The following is a 21,627-nucleotide window of genomic DNA, read 5'->3' on the forward strand; positions in this document are numbered from 1 at the left end:
AAACCGGTACTTACAGTTGAAGTGGGAAGTTTACATACACCTTAGCCAAATACATTTAAACTCAGTTTTTCACAATTCCTGACATTTAATCCGAGTAAGAATTCCCTGTTTTAGGTCAGTTAGGATCACCACTTTGTTTTAAGAATGTTAAATGCCAGAATAATAGTAGAGAGAATGATTTCTTTCAGCTTTTTATTTCTTTCATCACATTCCCAGTGGGTCAGAAGTTTACATAAACTCAATTAGTATTTGGGAGCATTGCCTTTAAATTGTTTAACTTGGGTCAAAGATATCATAGCTTTCACCTGGACAGTCTATGTCATGGAAAGACCAGGTGTTCTTAATGTTTATATACTCCCATGTACAGCCTTTTTAACTTTTCCACAAGAGAGAGCGCCTTGGATAATTTTTTTAATATGATGTTTTTACATAGCTGCAACTTAATTTGGTTGCTATAAGTCTCAATGAGACTTTTTAGAGATTTAAAAAATTGACATTGATGCCTAGTCAAAACAGACTTCTTCTGTGCTCTGATCGAAGGTGTTTATTAATTAAACATACACACTGCTTATGTACGAGTAATAAAGTCTTTATGAAGTGTTACCGGTTTATGTTCTTCTCAGCTGCTGATGCAGACATCCTGACCATCAGGAACTTAGCGGAGAATGAGTTTGTGAAGGAGCAGCTCCTTCCCTTCAAAGACCTGGTTCAGTTTGTCTGGCTAGGGGTGTTCAACGTTGACAACGGTGAGTGGACTGGACTGGGTTCCCCATATTCATCTCCCCAACACTCAGCATGGACAGTTAGTGTATCCTTATGTTTGATCTGCTGTTTGGACTTTCATATCATTCGTTGCCCTGTATTATGAGGAGACGCTGAATTGGATCATTGTAAAATGTCTACTGTATCATCAAGTCTGAAGCCGACTCATTGATCATCGTTGTATTATTGTGTGATGAAACGTGTAATAAATGTGTCATGTCAAGTGGTTGCTCCTGTCTTTGGTAGATGACCAGATGAAGTGGTATGATGGTACCAACGTCCAGTACTCTAACTGGATCGATGGAAGACCAAGCTTCTCAGCCAGCGATGAGTTCATGGCAGGTCTCAACACTCAGGGAGTCTGGAAGATATTCACTAACAAACACCACTTCAGTCCCTTCAAGCAGAGAAGCATCGTGGCCTGCAAACTGGATAAAGGTTGGTAGACCCCATTCAGACAAACATACTTCACCTATTCACAAGGAGTACTATCATTATTTTCTTTTTTTTACGATAAAATAATACATTTTGCACTTGATTGACTCTCTTTTCTTCGTCCCCGAGACTCTAAGGACCAATACAATCAGTCGGCCAGGGACTTTGAGCGCTATGGCAACCTGAGCTACCACGTGATAACCAGGAAGTTGAGCTGGTTCCAGGCCCTGGAGGAGTGTGGTCGCGGCAACGGACACCTGGCCAGCGTGCATGGCACCAGGCACAACGCTCACATAGAGCTTATCGCCAAGCGAGACGGCTTCCCGCTGTGGATCGGTCTGTCCAGTCAGGATGTAAGGGAGCTTAGCCACAATACCACTAACACGGCGGCCATTTCTATTGAGAATAACGTCATCTTTTGCAGAAATTTAGCTCACAGCACTAAACGGCAGGTAGACATTAAATTAAAAAAATGTTAAGCACCTCCAGTGTGAAGTTTGTGGAGTAATATTGCATCCCCCTCCCCTCTCTGCGCAGGCTAGTGGCTCTCAGTCCTATGAGTGGTCTGATGGGACTAAGTATCACTACAGTCAGTTGGGACTCTCTGACACTGTAGTCACATCCAGCTCAGACCCTCAGGGTGTCTGTGTGTACATCACTCCCCATGGCACCTGGATGAGAATGGACTGCAATGCCAAGCTGGACGGAGCCATCTGCTACAACACAACTGTCACCACCCCCACTCAGAGTAAGACCCAGTCCTATTACCTAGCCTATTACATCACCACCACCCCCACTCAGAGTAAGACCCAGTCCTATTACCTAGCCTATTACACCACCACCCCCACTCAGAGTAATACCAGTCCTATGATCTAGCCTATTACATCACCACCCCACACAAAGTAATACCCAGTCCTATTACCTAGCCTATTACACCACCACCACCCCCACCCAGAGTAATACCAGTCCTATGACCTAGCCTATTACATCACCACCCCACACAAAGTAATACCCAGTCCTATTACCTAGCCTATTACATCACCACCACCCCCACTCAGAGTAATACCAGTCCTATGACCTAGCCTATTACATCACCACCCCACACAAAGTAATACCCAGTCCTATTACCTAGCCTATTACACCACCACCACCCCCACCCAGAGTAATACCAGTCCTATGACCTAGCCTATTACATCACCACCCCACACAAAGTAATACCCAGTCCTATTACCTAGCCTATTACATCACCACCACCCCCACTCAGAGTAATACCAGTCCTATGACCTAGCCTATTACATCACCACCCCACACAAAGTAATACCCAGTCCTATTATCTAGCCTATTACACCACCACCACCCCCACCCAGAGTAATACCAGTCCTATGACCTAGCCTATTACATCACCACCCCACACAAAGTAATACCCAGTCCTATTACCTAGCCTATTACATCACCACCACCCCCACACAGAGTAATACCCAATCCTATTACCTAGCCTATTACATCACCACCACCCCCACACAGAGTAATACCCAATCCTATTACCTAGCCTATTACATCACCACCACCCCCACACAGAGTAATACCCAATCCTATTACCTAGCCTATTACATCACCACCACCCCCACACAGAGTAATACCCAATCCTATTACCTAGCCTATTACATCACCACCACCCCCACACAGAGTAATACCCAATCCTATTACCTAACATATTACATCACTACCATTACCACCCCCACTCAGAGTAAGACCCAGTCCTATTACCTAGCCTATTACAACAATGCCATCACCACCCCCACTCAGAGTAAGACCCAGTCCCACAGTCTTAGTACCTAGCCTATTAGTATTACATCACCACCCCCGCTCAGAGGAAGACCCAGTCCTACAGTCTTAGTACCTAGCCTATTAGTATTAGATCACCACCCCTTCTCAGAGTAGACCCAGTCCTACAGTCTTAGTACCTAGCCTATTAGTATTACATCACCACCCCCACTCAGATTAAGACCCAGTCCAACAGTCATAGTACCACTCAGAGTAAGACCCAGTCCTACAGTCTTAGTACCTAGTACCACTCAGAGTAAGACCCTGTCCTGCAGTCTTAGTACCTAGCCTATTAGTATTACATCCCCACTCAGAGTAAGACCCAGTCCTGCAGTCTTAGTACCTAGCCTATTAGTATTACATCCCCACTCAGAGTAAGACCCAGTCCTGCAGTCTTAGTACCTAGCCTATTAGTATTACATCCCCACTCAGAGTAAGACCCAGTCCTGCAGTCTTAGTACCTAGCCTATTAGTATTACATCCCCACTCAGAGTAAGACCCAGTCCTGCAGTCTTAGTACCTAGCCTATTAGTATTACATCCCCACTCAGAGTAAGACCCAGTCCTGCAGTCTTAGTACCTAGCCTATTAGTATTACATCCCCACTCAGAGTAAGACCCAGTCCAACAGTCATAGTACCACTCAGAGTAAGACCCAGTCCTACAGTCCTAGTACCTAGCCTATTAGAATTACATCACCACTCAGAGTAAGACCCAGTCCTACAGTCCTAGTACCTAGCCTATTAGAATTACATCACCACTCAGAGTAAGACCCTGTCCTACAGTCCTAGTACCTAGCCTATTAGTATTACATCCCCACTCAGAGTAAGACCCAGTCCAACAGTCATAGTACCACTCAGAGTAAGACCCAGTCCTACAGTCTTAGTACCTAGTACCACTCAGAGTAAGACCCTGTCCTGCAGTCTTAGTACCTAGCCTATTAGTATTACATCCCCACTCAGAGTAAGACCCAGTCCTGCAGTCTTAGTACCTAGCCTATTAGTATTACATCCCCACTCAGAGTAAGACCCAGTCCAACAGTCATAGTACCACTCAGAGTAAGACCCAGTCCTACAGTCCTAGTACCTAGCCTATTAGAATTACATCACCACTCAGAGTAAGACCCAGTCCTGCAGTCTTAGTACCTAGTACCACTCAGAGTAAGACCCAGTCCTACAGTCTTAGTACCTAGTACCACTCAGAGTAAGACCCTGTCCTGCAGTCTTAGTACCTAGCCTATTAGTATTACATCCCCACTCAGAGTAAGACCCAGTCCTGCAGTCTTAGTACCTAGCCTATTAGTATTACATCCCCACTCAGAGTAAGACCCAGTCCAACAGTCATAGTACCACTCAGAGTAAGACCCAGTCCTACAGTCCTAGTACCTAGCCTATTAGAATTACATCACCACTCAGAGTAAGACCCAGTCCTGCAGTCTTAGTACCTAGCCTATTAGTATTACATCCCCACTCAGAGTAAGACCCAGTCCTGCAGTCTTAGTACCTAGCCTATTAGTATTACATCCCCACTCAGAGTAAGACCCAGTCCAACAGTCATAGTACCACTCAGAGTAAGACCCAGTCCTACAGTCCTAGTACCTAGCCTATTAGAATTACATCACCACTCAGAGTAAGACCCTGTCCTACAGTCCTAGTACCTAGCCTATTACAATTACATCATCACCCAGAGTAATACCCTGTCCTACAGTCTTAGTACCTAGCCTATTAGTATTTATTTATTATACACACAACTTGAATTCTTGTGTAAAGAAGATGTTGATGTCAGTGAGCGATCTGAGCAGAATTTGTTGCAATCTTTTAAGATCCCATAAAATAAATCCCTGTGATTTGTTTGTCTGAATCAGGATCGAACCTCGCAGCTCCCCAGGTGGCCAACAACTGCCCTCAGAAAGGTGGCTGGTCTAAGTGGGTTGAGCACCAGGACCACTGCTATGCTTTTGACATGACCTTCTATAACTACTCTGTGTACAGCATGGAGGATGCCAAGAGCATCTGTGAAAGGCTTGGTAAGCCACCCACTATCTCTCCTATTTGACACAAATATATTTCTGTATTACTGTATATAAGTTGTATTGAACATTGTATTATTGCAGCGTCTTGGGTTAGGTTGTTATGGTAAGAGAATGGTTTCCCTATAACCAACCTGATTAAATTAAAAAAATATATATTTACTCTTATAAACTGGTAGTTTGTTTCCTGGATGCTGATTATCTGAAAGCTGTGGTATATCAGATATTATAAACTGGGTGGTTTGAGCCCTGAATGCTGATTGGCTGACAGCCATGGTATATCAGTCCTCATACCACGGGTATGACAAAAAAATACTTTTTACTGTTCGAGCGGCAGGTAGCCTTCGAGGTTAGAGCGATGGGCCAGTAATTGAAAGGTTTCTGGTTTGAATACCGGAGCTGACAAGGTAAAATAAATATGAAATAAAATCTGTCGCTGTGCCCTTGTGCAAGGTACTTAACCCTAATTGCTCCAGTGGTGCAGTACAGTGGCGACCCTGGTCAGGAGGAGTTGGGATATGCAACAACAAAAAAAACATTTCCATTACAGACTTGTGTGTAACAGGACAAATATAAGTGCCCTCCAAATGATTATTCAAATTACGTTGGTAACCAGTTTATAATAGCAATAAGGCACCTCGGGGGTTTGCGGTATATGGCTAATATACGACGGCTTAGGGCTGTATCCAGGTACTCTGTGTTGTGTCTTGCTTAAGAACAGCCCTTAGCCGGGGTATATCGGCCATATACCACACCCCCTCAGGCCTTATTGGTTAATTAGTACACCACGATCAGATCAGGTGGTGTCTTACTTACAGTATATGTATGCCTTTGCCTTTGATTGACAGACGCACAGCTGCTGACCATAATGACCAAAGAGGAGAATGACTTTGTCTCTGGCTACATGGCAGACAACCCTCTCATCACCAGTAGGGTGTGGCTCGGCATTGACCTGGACAAACAAGGTAAACTGACCTGACCAGTACAATAGGATATGCTTGTTACTTATTACTGTATACGGATGTTATTAGACATGATATTTATATTGGACAGTATGCTCCATCTTAGGAAGTTCTGTGTGCACTTCATTTGGAAAGTCAGGCACTTTAAAATACATAAAAATCCTACATACCAATACAGTACATTATACTCAAATAAAGTTGTCTATTTTAACTCAGCATAGAATCAGTAATGCTTCTGTGTTTCCTCTGTCTTCCAGGTCAGCCAGTGGGCTGGGTGGACGGTTCCTCTCTGGCCTTCTCTAACTGGGAGACCAACGGTTCTGCTAGTGGGGTGAAGACAGTGACCCAGCAGAACCCCTGTGCTGTCATGGTGTCTGCAGACGGAGGCATCTGGAGCAGAGTCAGCTGCAAGGACAGCCACAGCCGCATCGTCTGCAAAGTACCCGCACGTGAGTACTATAGCGCAATGGTTCACCAGTCCCAACTCATACATACTTTTTTTTACTCTGGCTCTGGTTACCGCTCCAAGCTATTGCATGTAACGAGTTGATTTGTATATAGCTCATAGATTTCCCCGGCTTCGCTATGGTTATGGTCATAATATATTTGTAAACATTGATGTGCTTGAAACAGGGACTTTCTTTGCCAGTTTGGAGATGTTTCTGACTGGCTGTGTTGTCTCCAGGGTCAGGGAACGCCCCGGTGGTTCTGGTCTTCTTCCTGGTCGTCCTCACCGCCCTCCTGGCGGCCATCGGCTTCGTGGTTTATAAGAAGAGCAGGGCCAGATTCAACTCCACCGTGCGCTACAGGAGAACCATTGATGATGCTGACAGCACTAGTATTATAGATGCAGAGTGAGACTTTACTTGACTTCACCTATGCAGCTTAAAGAAGCAGTTATGTGCCTACAGTATTCAGTATGGAAATATTATTATGCCAGCAAACTGAAATCTGGCTTCCATTTCATTTAATTTATTTGTATAAATTCCCAAGCAGGCTTTTTTAGTATTTTCTGTGACATTGTAAATATTGGCAAAAGGATTGTGAAAATCCCCAAACTAGCATTTGTTTAGTTTTTTTACTTAATAATGATGTTTTATTGAACTTTGATTTTAAAGAAAGAGCTGCCACATTGAACAGTTGCTGCAGGGTTGATGGACTTTGGGTTGACAAAAAAAGCACTGGATACGTGATGCTTGTTGTCAGGGTATTTTTTCGTCTCGTAAGCACTGATGTTTTTCTCTGTTGGTCATCGACGAAAGAAGAAACAACTGCATCATGGCACTGTTATTAATAGAACTATAATCTTTATTAGCTTGGCATAGTTTCATAATTTCTTAATTATTTACAATCTAATACAAGTAGTCGAGCTAATGCAGTCCAACACAGACTTTCTTAGACAATTTGGATAGTGGCATGCATTCTCATTTGCCATTTGAACTACAAGCAATTCATCCCAACTGTAAATGCCATTGATGCATTGGTTTCTGTTTGTCATTATGACTGTTACCTCCCTCTCCTATGCACTCAAACTCCTGAGAACATTTGCACTTTAAATTGAAATGTTTTATTGTGAATAATGCCTTAGCAGTTGTTTCTGCCATGTTCAAGCACAATAGTTGTCTTGTTTGGGAGTATGTTTTTGGGGTGTTCATTTGGGGTTAAAGTTTTCAAAGGTCGCTACTTGCTGAGGCCTCAAACTGCAAACACAGCTGCTATAAAAATATTTAAATTGTCTTTTTTTTTTACATTTTATTATGGAGAATCTAAACCAAAGATGTTTTTTTTAATCAAGTGAATGTTAATAACCTGACATTCCTCGACTTTATTTGGATCTGCCTTGCAACAATGCTTGTTAACTAGGATTACCATTCTCAAAATGTTCCAACAGTATCTTCATATTTACATTGGTCCCAAGCAGACCATCCACTCTACTCTGGTCAAATATGGTCATGGTCTTCCAATAAAATAGGTTTGTCTAAGGGCTGGGTCCTGTCATTTTTGTTGTTGAGGAAATTAAGATGTCAGACATGGGTATCACTGACCTACCACAACTTGTATGAGCTTCGTTTTGAGGAAGGAAGGACAGAGGACAAGCAATCGAGGAAGGAATCACTGAGAAAGCCCTGGAATTCGGCTCAGGAGTTTCCCTAATTTAGGCTGGGATTCAATCCAAGGCACTTGAGCTGCTCTACAACTTGGAATGAATCCCTGCCTCAATCAAGGATCGAGTTCCCCTGCCACATTAACTGTGTAGTCGGGCACCAGACTGCTAGAGCATGCAGTTAGCTGATATGTAAAAACCCTAGCTAGGCATGTAAGATCTGGCATGTGTCCACATCTGAGCAGAGGAACACGACCTTGTGATGAGGGAAGCTCTGACAGACTGAACAAATGTGATTGGTTGAATGAAAGCTCAGTGGGAAGAGCTTGCGACATGCCACTGGGCAGTTTACAGATGCCTGTATAATAAAATGAAAAAAGGGTTACGGTTGGTAGGTTGGAGGGCGTTACTTGTTCAAATCCCAATTGCGACTTTTGTTTCCAACCGTACATTAAGCTAAATACATTTCTAATCTAACAGATTGTGCCTTCCACACCCCTAGTGCAGTGGGATAGGTCATAGGTTCAAATCTTGTCAATAACACTTGGTCCAGGAAACAAATGCACTTTAATGAAACGTCACTAGCACGCCATGCAATTACATTTACAGGAGGAATCCCAAAATGTATAAAGTGGTAAAAACAAATTGAGCTAGTTGTGCCAGGCATTCTATAAAGATTACTAGTGTATCGTTTAAACGTGTGCATGCCTTCAGCCTTTGAAAAAAAAAAACCCGTAATCCTAAAGGGGGTGAGGAAGACTACAAAACTCCTCAGTAGGGTACACCTAAGTATCTTCGGCCGGAGGAGGCTATCGAGGAGCAAACTCCTCCGTTAAACTATTAACGAATTGCCACTTCTACATATGGCGACCAGTTTCCGGGTCACAGAGGAGAGGGTGGAGTTTACCTCAATTGAGAAGCTCCCTGTGTCCTTTTAACTATAGAGGTTTTTGAGCAACAGTTGTTGAAATGGCTTACATTAATATAGGAAGTAGGGTTAAAAATCTGTTAACTTCAGTGTCCTTGTTCGGTTTTGTTGAATGAAATGTTGCCTGCAAACAGCTGTACATTCAAAACTTTATTGCATTAATTAAATGAAAACAAGTTTTAGGGGCAAGCAAAATAGCATTGTCATACTACAGACATGAAAACAGACAAACAGAACAAACTGTCAATTATTCGGCTGTGAAAAGTAAAGTTGTCACTTTCTTTCACATCATTTTTTGAAAAACTTCAAAAAGGAAAAGAAAAACAGTAAAGGGGATAATATGCCACTTCTTGATTGATTCTCCCATAAACAGAGCCCTTTTTCCATTCTCCCAACCCGCTAAACTAACAACCCTCTTGTTTTCTTTTTTTACACAATATCTCACCACAGTGGACAGATCTGCTTTTTTAGAGCAGTAACATTTAAAGCACTCGTGGTATAACAGTTCAAAAGACATCTTGCATTTTAACGGAATAAAGCGCACTCAAATCTGGAGGCCTAAAGGAAAAGGGGAAATGAACAATAAGTGGGATATAAAGCATTTCCTCACCTCGGTTCACTTCAAAGTCAGTCTGCATATCTATGACATCATTACCTCTACGTCAGGAGTGACTTCCCGTCTACTTGGCATTGGCTTCAAAAATCCCACAAGCCTTTGCACTAAGTAAAATCACATGAGGTGAAACAGAGCAACAGAATGGGTTGCTACTGGAAGGTAACTCCTTCAACTCGCGTCCCCCCCCCGATCAATTGTAATCCTCTTCCAAGTCTTCATCGAGGTCACAGAAATCGATTGACGGCCGGGTATCAACCACCTCTTCATCCGACTCCCCATAAGAGCCTGCAGCGGAGGGAACAATTATCAGTCAAATCGGAGACTAGTTTATTAGTAGTCAATTTCATTAATTTTTAGAATAAACAGTTGCAAAATGAATCTTTTAGTTTAGAATGGTGTTCAAAAGTCAAATATTAAGACCATTTAATTGTCAGTGATGAATACTGCAGTGCACACCCTGATATCAAAGCAACTAATAACCTCCAGTGAGATGACCTTGTGCATAGTTAACTGAAGGGGAATTATTCACAGCAGTGTTGCTGGGCAGAAACCAAAAAAAATTAATGTGTGCAGAGCTCTCGTCATGCTACGTGTAGAAATTGATTTCTACTTTCAAGTTATTAAAACATGTGTACACAGCATTGGGGAGAAATTATTCAAGAACGTACTTTCAAGATTGTCCATGTGTTCATGAAGGGTCCTCGCCAGGTTGAAAAACTGAGCGAGAGAGGGGGAAATGGGTTTTTTTTGTTTGTTTTTTTATAAACACTGAATCCTACTACATTTGAATTAAGTATTTTTCCCCCACAATACAATACTTAGTGAATTATGAGGCCAAAGAAGAACTTTGGGCTTAACATTCAAAATGACTTCCCTGCGCCCAGTGCAAATGAACGACGGTTAGAATTTGTTTTGTGTGGAGTGTAGGCGTGCGTTCTTACCCCGGCGTCGTTGGCAGCTCCTAGCACATCAGAGAACCTCTGCTCACACAGGTGAAGCAACACCACCAGGTAAAGGCCACAACTGATGAACTCGTACTCAGACTGGACAGGAAGGGAAAGAAAGGAAGCGGTCACTTAAACTGCGTTAAACTCAAGTTAGGACTGGGTCCTAGGCGGTTGAACCTTAAAGATAAAAACCAACTGTTCCGGAAAATGTTAAGTGTCCCATTCTGGTATTCTACAGTTGAATGAGCAGCACGGGAGTGATTTTCTGCAGCGCGTTGACCCATTCACAGTCTAACAGATAATGGCTGACTAGGAGATGAGTGTCTGGTGTTAACTGAACGTCCCCTCACCCGCTCATGTGTCCTGTGTAGCTCGTTGATGTCAAAGTTCTCAATGTTCAGGTGCAGCTTTTCTTTGCACAGCTCACACGTGGTGATGGCATCCAGATTAGTTCCTGGAAAAGAGAGTGAAAGATGGCAACAAAATGTGCAACCACCTCATAATACACCGAGGGGTAGAAAATAATTTGTTAAAGGTCAGAGAGAGAAAGATTATTCTTACCAGAGCTGATTTTGGAGCGCAGCCACTTCTTGATGCAGTCCTGGTGAACATACTGCAGGCTGCCTGTGCAGCAGCAGGGTTCGATCAGATTGTTGGAGGGAGACTCCTCACCCATTTGGCAAATACGACACAGGTCCCCTTCCTCCTCGTCAGAGTCCTCCAACAGCAGGCTACAGGGGAGAGAGAGAGAGAGAGAGGTTTATTTACAGTTATCAACCATTCAAATCTGAGGAAAATAATTAAAGCGTTGGTCCAGCCAAAGAGACATTTGAATGACAAGACGAGTGCGGCCACAATAAAGACGATGGTCAACACAGGGACGGTGCCATGTACAACAGGGGGGTGGGACATGTACAACAGGGGGATGGGACATGTACAACAGGGGGACGGGACATGTACAACAGGGGGACGGGACATGTACAACAGGGGGACGGGACATGTACAACAGGGGGACGGGACATGTACAACAGGGGGACGGGACATGTACAACAGGGGGACGGGACATGTACAACAGGGGGGCGGGACATGTACAACAGGGGGGTGGGACATGTACAACAGGGGGGTGGGACATGTACAACAGGGGGGTGGGACATGTACAACAGGGGGGTGGGACATGTACAACAGGGGGATGGGACATGTACAACAGGGGGATGGGACATGTACAACAGGGGGATGGGACATGTACAACAGGGGGATGGGACATGTACAACAGGGGGATGGGACATGTACAACAGGGGGATGGGACATGTACAACAGGGGGTGGGACATGTACAACAGGGGGTGGGACATGTACAACAGGGGGTGGGACATGTACAACAGGGGGATGGGACATGTACAACAGGGGGATGGGACATGTACAACAGGGGGATGGGACATGTACAACAGGGGGATGGGACATGTACAACAGGGGGATGGGACATGTACAACAGGGGGATGGGACATGTACAACAGGGGGGTGGGACATGTACAACAGGGGGATGGGACATGTACAACAGGGGGATGGGACATGTACAACAGGGGGATGGGACATGTACAACAGGGGGATGGGACATGTACAACAGGGGGATGGGACATGTACAACAGGGGGATGGGACACCACAAGCATGCAGGTTCAGCCCACTATCCAGCGAGCTCAGAGAAGGACAGCCTCCCCACCTCTCCTGGATCTTCCTCAGTCTCTCCGGGTCTCTGGAGGAGGTGGGCTTCTCCTGGCCCTCCGGTTCGCTCCTGGCAGCGCCCGTCATGTCCACAGCGATCATGACGTTGTCGTGGACACGGAACAACGGGCTGCTCATGAACCTCGCCAAACGCTGACTACTCCCCGCCATGTCTCTCAACTCCTCCTGTAGGGTGGCACTAGCACCCATCGCCCCCGAGGCTGCCACCGCCGCCGCTCCTTCCCCTTCGTCGTCCTCCTCCTCGTCTTCGTCCGCCTTGGCCTCGGGGGTGTCTCTACTCCCGAGGGGGAACTGGGTACCACGGTAATCCTCATCGGCACCGGACGCCAGGCGAGCGCTTTCGTCCCGTCCTTCTCTTCTACGGCGGGAGAAGAGAGGAGTGCAGCGGGTCCGGATGGAAGATGACAGCCAGGAGGAACCTGAAGTACTACTTCCAACACCACCACTGGTGCTGCCCCATCTCCAGGTCTCCATGCCAGGCTGGGGCTCCGGGGCACGCTGGGCCTGGCACTCCTGGACCGGGGACAGGCCCTGTCTGCGACGCCTCAGGAAGGCAAAGGCCTGGGCCGCGTCAGAGCATCTGGGAACGGGCTCCACGCTTACAGGTCGGACGCTCTCCTCGCTGGTAGCCACGGGCGCGTGGCCTTCTCCTCCAGAGACAGGGCTGTCCTCGGTCGAGTCGAAGGAACGGGAGGCGGAGCCAGAGCTGGAGCCGCTGGAGTCCTGGCTTGAGCGCCGAGAGAAGAGGCGGGAGAGGAGGCGGCGGGTGGAGCGACGTCCATCGGATGCCTCGCCACCCTCCGGGGTTGTCCTGGGGGTGGAGGTTGGCGCGGAGGGAGGGGGGCTGGAGTCCCGGGCCTCCCGTCTTGCTGAGGGGGTTGTGTACCGAGAGGAAACGGAGACTCCTAGAGTGGGCTCTGGGCTCTCAGTGGGCTCCTTGGCAGTGCGGAGGGTGGAGGTGGTCAGGGAGCGGCCGGTGGCCCGGGAGGTGGTGGAGTCCCGGGCCAGTGGGGAGCGCTGGTAGGTGGACGAGAGGTGGCGGCTGAGGGAGCTGCTCTCCCTGCTAGAGGAAGAGGAGGAGTAGAGGGTCTCCTTGGGCCGGGCCCCCTGGGCATAAGTGGAGGTCACACGGTCGGGCCGGTCTAAAACACAAAAGCGATTGCATGCGTGTCAGTATTATGTTTGTGTGCGAGTATGTAAATGTTTCAGTTTTATGACTGCGTAAATGTGTCAATAGGTTTGTAAGTCAATGCACACAAACGAGTCACTATGTGTGTGCGCGTGTAAGAACATACAAAGGGATGAGGTGAGTCCGGAGCTCCGATAGCTGGTGTTATCAGCCACACTGGACAGACTCCTCCCCTCGCTCCTCTTCTCCAGCTCCCTTCTGGACCACAGGGGCTCTGAGGAGGAAGAGGAGGAGGAAGAAGAAGAGGAGGAGGAGGACCTGGACAGAGGCCGGTACGACTTCCACGACGACGAATCTAAACACAAGGTGCCAGTTTGTTATTCACCTGCATGTTTGAAAAGATAAGTTGGCGAAACCACAAAGGACTTAGGAATCATTGACACGTTTCATCAACGTCGTAAGGTTAACAACTGAAGATTTAATATTATCATCACTCAAAGCATGGCGATGATTGTTTGCACGATTATCACAAGACCTGCGCTCATCAAGTGTATGGAAACTAACAGCAGTATATTTAAAGGAAAAGTTCACACTTTAAAATACATTTGGCAGGTATTTTCATACATTAAAAAGGGCTCAAGGAAAGAGACTAACTCTTGAACTCTCCCAGGGGTCAGTTACCTGAGTCTCTGAGGACACTGCTGGAGTAGGAGGAGCCAGTCACAGAGGGGCTTGTTGTATATGCAGCTCTGTTGGTATAAGACAGTTTGGCTCGTTTGGTATCCCCATCATCAGTTGGGTTGCTGAGAAGTCCCGAGTACGTCCCCAGTCTTGTCTCTGAATCAGTCTGATAAAACAACCCACAGAATGCAATCACATGAATCAATACGGACTTGAACTGCACTTTGAACTTGAAACTTGGCACTGCGCATCAGTAATATCACTATCAAGACCCAAAAGTCAAACTGTTTAATTCTGAAGGCTATTGACGCACGTATTAATCTAAGTAACATCATTTAAAAATCCACATCAAAATCCGGCTGTTTAAGACGGAACGGGCTGCGTCTCAATCCACCACATCCGCCTAGGTCGCCCTGCCGCATCTGCGGTGGAAGGTGGCAGAGCTACAGCGGTGTTGGTCAGACCATGAGACATCCCCGGGAAAAAAAATATGGTCTTCTCACGAAACGTAGCGTCCAAACTATGACCACTGTGGATAGGGGAGGCTCTCAAACACGATCGTGTTCTCAGTTTCGCTCTACGACTCCCACAAGTGTCACAGGACTCATCTGAAGGTAAGGGGTTAAAAAAAAATATATACAATTATTTACCAAGCTTTCTTTTATCTCCCAGATATAGGACAGACACTTCAAAACCTTAATCCTTATGTTACATTGTGGTCCCGTGTGGCTCAGTTGGTAGAGCATGGTGTTTGCAACGCCAGGGTTGTGGGTTCGATTCCCACGGGGGACCAGTACGGAGAAGAAAAAAAAATGTATGAAATGTATGCACTCACTACTGTAAGTCGCTCTGGATAAGAGCGTCTGCTAAATGACTAAATGTAATGTCAAAAAAATTTACCTTTTACGACTGTCTTTTGCCATTTATAAAAATGGTTTTATTCAGCTCGTTTCTATGGGCTAAAATAGTAAAGGCCAAATTCTATATTTTATTCAAACATTTGTATTTATTTTTATTGATAGCTAAAGGGGTCCTAAAATTAAAAAAAAAAAATCAAATAGCTAAATGATCCACACTATGACCACCTTAAAACAATTCCATATGTTAGCTTAGTGCCCTAATGAACAAGATCCCGTTCTATCGTGAGTTTACCAGTTTGCTGCGGCTGCTCAGTGAGGACTCGGCCCAGGAGCGATCGTAGGAGACAGAGGAGGTAGTCAGAGGTGATTTCCAGCTGGAGTGGCGGCTGTCAGAACTACTGTAGTCCCTGGTCGAGCTGAGGAACCGAGAGCTCTGAGACACAAGGGGCGTGAAAACACATGGGGTCAGCTCAAGTCAATACATGGAGCAATGTAGGGTAGCTGACACATGGTACAAATCCAAGATCGCCACAAAACAGGAGACGAGTTTCCCCCAGGATTTTTTTCAGCAGCGATGGCAAAGTTAGCGTTGTAGTGGGTGTGGCCAATGGAGTAACACCAAAAATTCTAAAGGCCCTCTCAAAGACAATTTAGCTGTAAAAATAAAAGTAATTTCCTGCAATTCTACACATTTTGCCATGGTTTCTGCCGTGTTCTTAAACTAGCAGAGCAACTCAAACAAAATCAATAGGGACCTCTATTTGGAGTGGCGGCAACAATTTAGCAGCGGAGGCTAACACTACTAAATGAATAATCGGGGAAACACTGCATTTGTCTAAATATCCTTGTACCAATTATTCCTACATTCTTGCATGCTAGCTAGGTAATGCCATTGATCTTTTTTCATTACATCAAATGCATTCATGCTGCTCAAAGGTGTTTGCAAACCTGTCAACTAAGTCACTTGTTTATTGTGCATTTGATCCGGGCCCAGGACTCTTCTGGAAGAGTAGTCAAATAGACAGACAGCCCAGTAGTAACTTTATCTAATGGCACAGTACTTGACAGGACAGGTGGGCTGAAAAACACACTGGCAGGAATCTAGGCTGGCCTATAAAAAGCCCCAGCTAAAGTACACAGATACATTCTCTGCTTCTGAACATGGCTAACTCGCTAAATAGAGAAGAGGACTGGAACCAAGAGGGAGAGTAACAGACGGACCCTTAGACAAGAGTCAGATGGCAGCAAAGAAAGCCCGGTTCTTAGGGTGAGAAAAATAATTACCCACTCAGACTGCATTTATTTTAAAGAGAACATTGGTTTTCATGAAACCAGGCTAAACTTGTCCCAACTGCCTAGCCTTACCCTTCGGTTATAAACACATTTCAAGTGTTCTTATCATTGTTAACCGGCAGAAACTTCATTGAAATCCAGACCTCGAGGCCACATATTTTAAGAATACAAAGTGACATTTAGGTAAAGCAAATTTATGTAACCTGACACTTTCTCCCTCTCACACGGTGTTCAGTACCTGGTGTTCGAGGTCAGGTTTAAGGGGTGTGGCCCTGGTGAAACGATCACTGTTCAGGACACTGGATCTTCCATAGAGCCTGCTGGATCCCAGGGAGGAGGGGGAAGAGGAGGAAGAATAAGACGACGTGGTGCTGGACACCGTAAAGGGCAGCCGGCGAGGCTTGGAATCCATCACTGATTGGCTGTGGAAAAACCAAGATGTTAGTAACACTAAATCCAACAGGATCCATCCCTATTAGAAAACATTAGAGAAAACATGCAATCAAACATTGTACAAAGTGGAGAACAGTAGGCCTAGACATAGTACACAAGTACTAGACTGATGTAGGCTACAGCAGGGGTTCCCAAACGTTTTCCACTCAGGCCCCCCTTCCAGCATTAAACATCTCCCATGCCTTGTCTAATGTGTATTCATGTGATATTTGAGTGACAAACATTACAACCTAGCTAAAACAATGTTAGCTGACATGGGTTAGTTGATCTGCACATTTCTGACAAGCTATAAATAGCTCTAGGGTATTTGTATTTATTAAAGATCCCCATTAGCTGCTGCCTCTTCCTGGGGTCCAGCAAAATTAAGGCAGTTCTACTTCCCCCCCCCCGCCCAATTTCGATCATCTCGTCGCTGCAACTCCAACGGGCTCGGGAGGCGAAGGTCGAGACATGCCCCCGCCAAACCTTATTTAACACACGCCTGCTTAAGCCAACTGCACCAATGTGTCGGAGGAAACACAGTTCACCTGTCAGCCTGCAGGCGCCCGGCCAGCCACAAGGAGTCGCTAGAGCGCGATTAGCCAAGTCAAGACCCCCGACCAAACCCTCCCCTAACCTGGACGACGCTGGGCCAATTGTGCGCCGCCCTACAGGACTCCTGAGCACGGCCGGTTGTGATACAGCCCGGGATCGATTCCGGGTCTGTAGTGACGCCTCTAGCACTGCCTTAGACCACAGCGCCACTTGAGAGTCAGCAGCTATTCATTTTTAAAAACATTACAATACATTCAAACAGATTTTACAACTATTAAGTGTATGACAAGAGGAAAACTGATGATGCACTACCCAATTTCGAAATTGCACCTTGTGCATTCTACCATTACGAGTAAGTTGAAAACCGTACTGAGTTCATTAAAATAAAATGTGGGAACCATTGGAATCCAGTACTCATTCAATATACATAACTCAGAGCTCAATGTCCTGACCAAACCCCATCTTTGTTATTGCTAAAACCTTTTGTGCCCGTTCCACCCAAGCCTTAGGCTAGGCTAAACATGATTTAGCGACAAGATAAGACAAGATAGACCTAGCTGCGTTTTGAAACTGCAGTCGAAAAGACCAGACTAAAGAGTCAGGGAATCTCCCAATCTGATAAAACCCCAACAGTCAGGAAAAGGGGTTGGCTGGTCGCTGAGACAGCCGAAGTGTGACAGTGTACAAACTGTCCAGACGCTTCTTGGCACCTAACCCCCACACCTGTCCTTGGATCACAATCACGGTTTGTTGCATCCCAAATGGCAACCTAGTCGGTGCACTACATAAGCATTAGGGTGCCATTTGGTACCTACTGTCACAGCCATTTGATGGTGACATTTCCTGAGGGATGAGAGCGCAGCAGGGGGGCTGTGCAGGCCAGGTCAGGCCTTGCGTCACACATGAGATCATCACTGCAAGATCATTTATTTAAAAAGGTGCATTCCTCTGGTTTACATGGATCACAGCACCCGTATGGGGATAGGTGAACCAGAGAGTAGAAACATGTCCATCTCCTTACAAAGCCCCACCCCCCTCTCAACCTTTTGAGGAAGTCTCCTAAAAAGTCAACTTAATGTTTATTTCACCTAGGCTATCACCTTGGGTAGCCTACAGCTGTGGCCTAGAAATACTATTTTCATAGTTATACTCCTAATTTAGCCCACTGCGATTGTGGCTCTTCTCAATCACACTCATGACGCATGGGTGGTGCTAAACTTAGCCATCGGGAATGCAAAGTGTACACATGAGGAAAGTTGTTTTGATAACAGGTCAAGCTCTGTTTTGCTTGTATTTAAGATGTGGAGGCCGCCTAGCTAAGGCTGATGAAATCTGCACACAAGATGACAAAACTTGCTTCTCTGTTAATATTTCATTGCGCAATAGTAACACGCTCAGTCAGGCTCTGAAAAACTGGAAGGGTGAATTTTTAATTCGGCCACAGAAGTTAGTTTCAGGTTCTCTCTAAAACGTTTTGTTTTGAGGATACGGTTTGGCTGTTCTTCCTGATTCAGACAGGCCGTGGATGCATTAGTTATTTTTTTCTCTACCAGTCTAGGCCAGTTATCTACCAGATTTTCTGCAAAAACTATAGTTAGAGAAAGGACAAGACTTATTAACGCAACAGTTGAGCAAACCGGTGACACTTTAGCACCTCAGTCATGAATTGCAAGCTACCCAACAAGAGCTTCATGGCTAACGTTAGGTTGGTGGCTACTGTAACTAAAAGGCTACCCAAATGACCGAACCGACCTTTCAAAATGTCTGTCAGTTTCCAAGAAAAGAGTTCCCTTTTCTTTTACTGACCAGATATCGAAGGAGCTTGTCAGCTAGCTACCTACCGTTAGCAATACCCATAGCCATGTAAGCAAGAAACATGAATGATTTCAAAGTTACACTGCCTGGGGCTAGCTAGTGAAGCTAGCCTCCCAAACTTGTTGTTGGCACCACTGAAGAAAAACAGCTTTCTAGCTAACGTTACCTACTAGGCTAAATATATAGTTAACGTTAGCCCACGACCACAAAGCATGCTAGGGCTACAGTTGCTAACCACCATCCTAGTACTAGAAACCACTCGATTGAGGACATGACAGTCATATCCACAAATAGGACAATTACCGTGAAGACAGTGAATACGATGAGATAATCTTGATGGTTTAGCTAGCGAACGGTAGGCCTATTTTTTTATGCTGTTGTTGATCATCCGTCCTGACAGATAACGTTGGGAAGCTAGCTAATGCATTTCTTATATCAAAGGAATCAATTTAATCGTTGCCAAGTTAAAATGTAAAACAATGTCGCGGGCTATAGCTATAAACATCACGGATAAGGTGCTAACTTCGTGCAAAAGCAGCACACTCTCACCTTTGCTTCCAAGCTTCGCTGCATTCAATGATGACGGCGTCTGTGTGTTGATATAGAGAAGGTCATGTGATTTACAATGCAATCAGACACCCCCAGACAAAGTACGTACAACTCAGGATGGTGAAGGACAATGTACTCCATCCAATAGAATATCAAACACTGTACTTGTCCTGCCCCCTTTTGAATTGACGTTGTGAATTATGATTGAAAGTACAGTATGATTGTGATAGTAATGAATTGATGATGATGTTGGGGAGATAAAGATTGAAAGGATGGTTGTGATAATGAATTGATGATGATGATGATGTTGGTGAGTTACAATTTAAAATATGATTATGATAATACACTGAACAAAAATATAAACGCAACATGTAAAGTGTTGGTCCCATGTTTCATGAGCTGAAATAAAAGATCACAGAAATGTTCCATACCACAGAAAGCTTATTCTTCTAAAATGGTGTGCAGAAATGTGTTTACATCCCTGTTAGTGAGCATTTCGACTTTGCCAAGATAATCCATCCACCTGACAGGTGTGGCCTTTCAAGAAGCTGATTAAACACCATGATCATTACACAGGTGCACCTTGTGCTGGGGACAATAAAAGGCCACAGATGTCTCAATTTTTGAAGGAGTGTACAATTGGCATGCTGACTGCAAGAATTTCCACCAGAGCTGATGCCAATGAATTGAATGTTAATTTGTCTACCATAAGCAGCCTCCAAAGTTGTTTTAGAGAACTTGTCAGTATGTCCAACCGTCCTCACAACCGCAGACCACGTGTATAGCGTCGCGTTGGCGAGTGTTTTGCTGATGTCAACGTTGTGAACAGAGTGCACCATAGTGGGGTTATGGTATGGGCAGGCATAAGCTACAGACAATGAACACAATTGCATTTTATCAATGGCAAATTGAATGCACAGAGATACCGTGACGAGATCCTGAGGCCCACTGTCGTGCCATTCATCCGCTGCCATCACCTCATGTTTCAGCACAAATCAGCTGGGCTAGACAATCTGGACCCTCTCTTTCTAAAACTATCCGCCGCCATTGTTGCAACCCCTATTACCAGCCTGTTCAACCTCTCTTTCGTATCGTCCGAGATCCCTAAAGATTGGAAATCTGCCGCGGTCATCCCCCTCTTCAAAGGGAGTGACACCCTAGACCCAAACTGTTACAGACCTATATCCATCCTGCCCTGCCTATCTAAAGTCTTCAAAAGCCAAGTTAATAAACAGATCACTGACCATTTCGAATCCCACCGTACCTTCTCCGCTGTGCAATCTGGTTTTCGAGCCGGTCACGGGTGCACCTCAGCCACGCTCAAGGTACTGAACGATATCATAACCGCCATCAATAAAAGAGTACTGTGCAGCCGTCTTCATCGACCTGGCCAAGGCTTTCGACTCTGTCAATCACCGTTTTCTTATCGGCAGACTCAATAGCCTTGGTTTTTCTAATGACTGCCTCGCCTGGTTCACCAACTACTTTGCAGACAGAGTTCAGTGTGTAAAATCGGAGGGCATGTTGTCTGGACTTCTGGCAGTCTCTATGGGGGTACCACTGGGTTCAATTCTCGGGCCGACTCTTTTCTCTGTATATATCAATGATGTCGCTCTTGCTGTGGGCAATTCCCTGATCCACCTCTACGCAGACGACACCATTCTGTATACTTCTGGGCCTTCCTTGGACACTGTGCTAACTAACCTCCAAATGAACTTCAATGCCATACAACACTCCTTCCGTGGCCTCCAACTGCTCTTAAACACTAGTAAAACCAAATGCATGCTTTTCAACCGTTCGCTGCCCGCACAAAAGCATCACCACCCTGGACGGTTCCGACCTAGAATATGTGGACAACTATAAATACCCAGGTGTCTGGTTAGACTGTAAACTCTCCTTCCAGACTCATATTAAACATCTCCAATCCAAAATTAAATCTAGAATCGGCTTTCTATTTTGCAACAAAACC

General features: G+C 45.3%; 2 protein-coding genes and 1 non-coding gene across 4 annotated transcripts in view; 2 read left to right on the forward strand and 1 right to left on the reverse strand.

Annotated features, from left to right (window-relative positions):
- The window catches only part of LOC106574232 (lymphocyte antigen 75), a 42,192-nt gene extending 34,200 nt beyond the window's left edge, over window positions 1–7,992 (forward strand). Inside the window, exons 27-34 of the mRNA XM_045697621.2 lie at window positions 624–746; window positions 1,009–1,200; window positions 1,327–1,550; window positions 1,735–1,945; window positions 4,884–5,045; window positions 5,897–6,013; window positions 6,268–6,459; window positions 6,696–7,992. Coding sequence (XP_045553577.1) covers window positions 624–746; window positions 1,009–1,200; window positions 1,327–1,550; window positions 1,735–1,945; window positions 4,884–5,045; window positions 5,897–6,013; window positions 6,268–6,459; window positions 6,696–6,868 — 1,394 coding nt within the window. The 3' untranslated portion in view covers window positions 6,869–7,992. The remainder of the gene's footprint in view (window positions 1–623; window positions 747–1,008; window positions 1,201–1,326; window positions 1,551–1,734; window positions 1,946–4,883; window positions 5,046–5,896; window positions 6,014–6,267; window positions 6,460–6,695) is intronic.
- Window positions 7,993–9,179: 1,187 nt separating this feature from the next.
- On the reverse strand, window positions 9,180–19,791 carry LOC106574235 (E3 ubiquitin-protein ligase MARCHF7). 2 transcript variants are annotated; one of them, XM_014149952.3, is made up of 11 exons: window positions 19,659–19,791; window positions 16,546–16,729; window positions 15,307–15,447; window positions 14,155–14,320; window positions 13,640–13,828; window positions 12,322–13,486; window positions 11,167–11,336; window positions 10,956–11,059; window positions 10,600–10,701; window positions 10,327–10,375; window positions 9,180–9,943 (listed from the first exon to the last, which is right to left on the reverse strand). In XM_014149952.3, exons 2-11 carry the CDS (start codon window positions 16,717–16,719, stop codon window positions 9,849–9,851), a joined length of 2,355 nt encoding a protein of 784 aa, XP_014005427.3. In that variant the 5' UTR covers window positions 16,720–16,729; window positions 19,659–19,791; the 3' UTR covers window positions 9,180–9,848. The 2 variants fall into 2 exon arrangements, with proteins under 2 accessions (XP_014005427.3, XP_014005428.3); XM_014149953.3 differs by lacking the exon at window positions 19,659–19,791 and adding an exon at window positions 19,413–19,615.
- On the forward strand, window positions 14,872–14,947 carry trnaa-ugc (transfer RNA alanine (anticodon UGC)). The gene has a single exon. It is a non-coding gene; the product is annotated as a tRNA-Ala (tRNA).
- Window positions 19,792–21,627: the final 1,836 nt, after the last annotated feature.

This window comes from Salmo salar, chromosome 16 (assembly GCF_965601325.2).
Source record: "Salmo salar chromosome 16, fSalSal1, whole genome shotgun sequence".
Taxonomy (NCBI): Eukaryota; Metazoa; Chordata; class Actinopteri; order Salmoniformes; family Salmonidae; genus Salmo; species Salmo salar.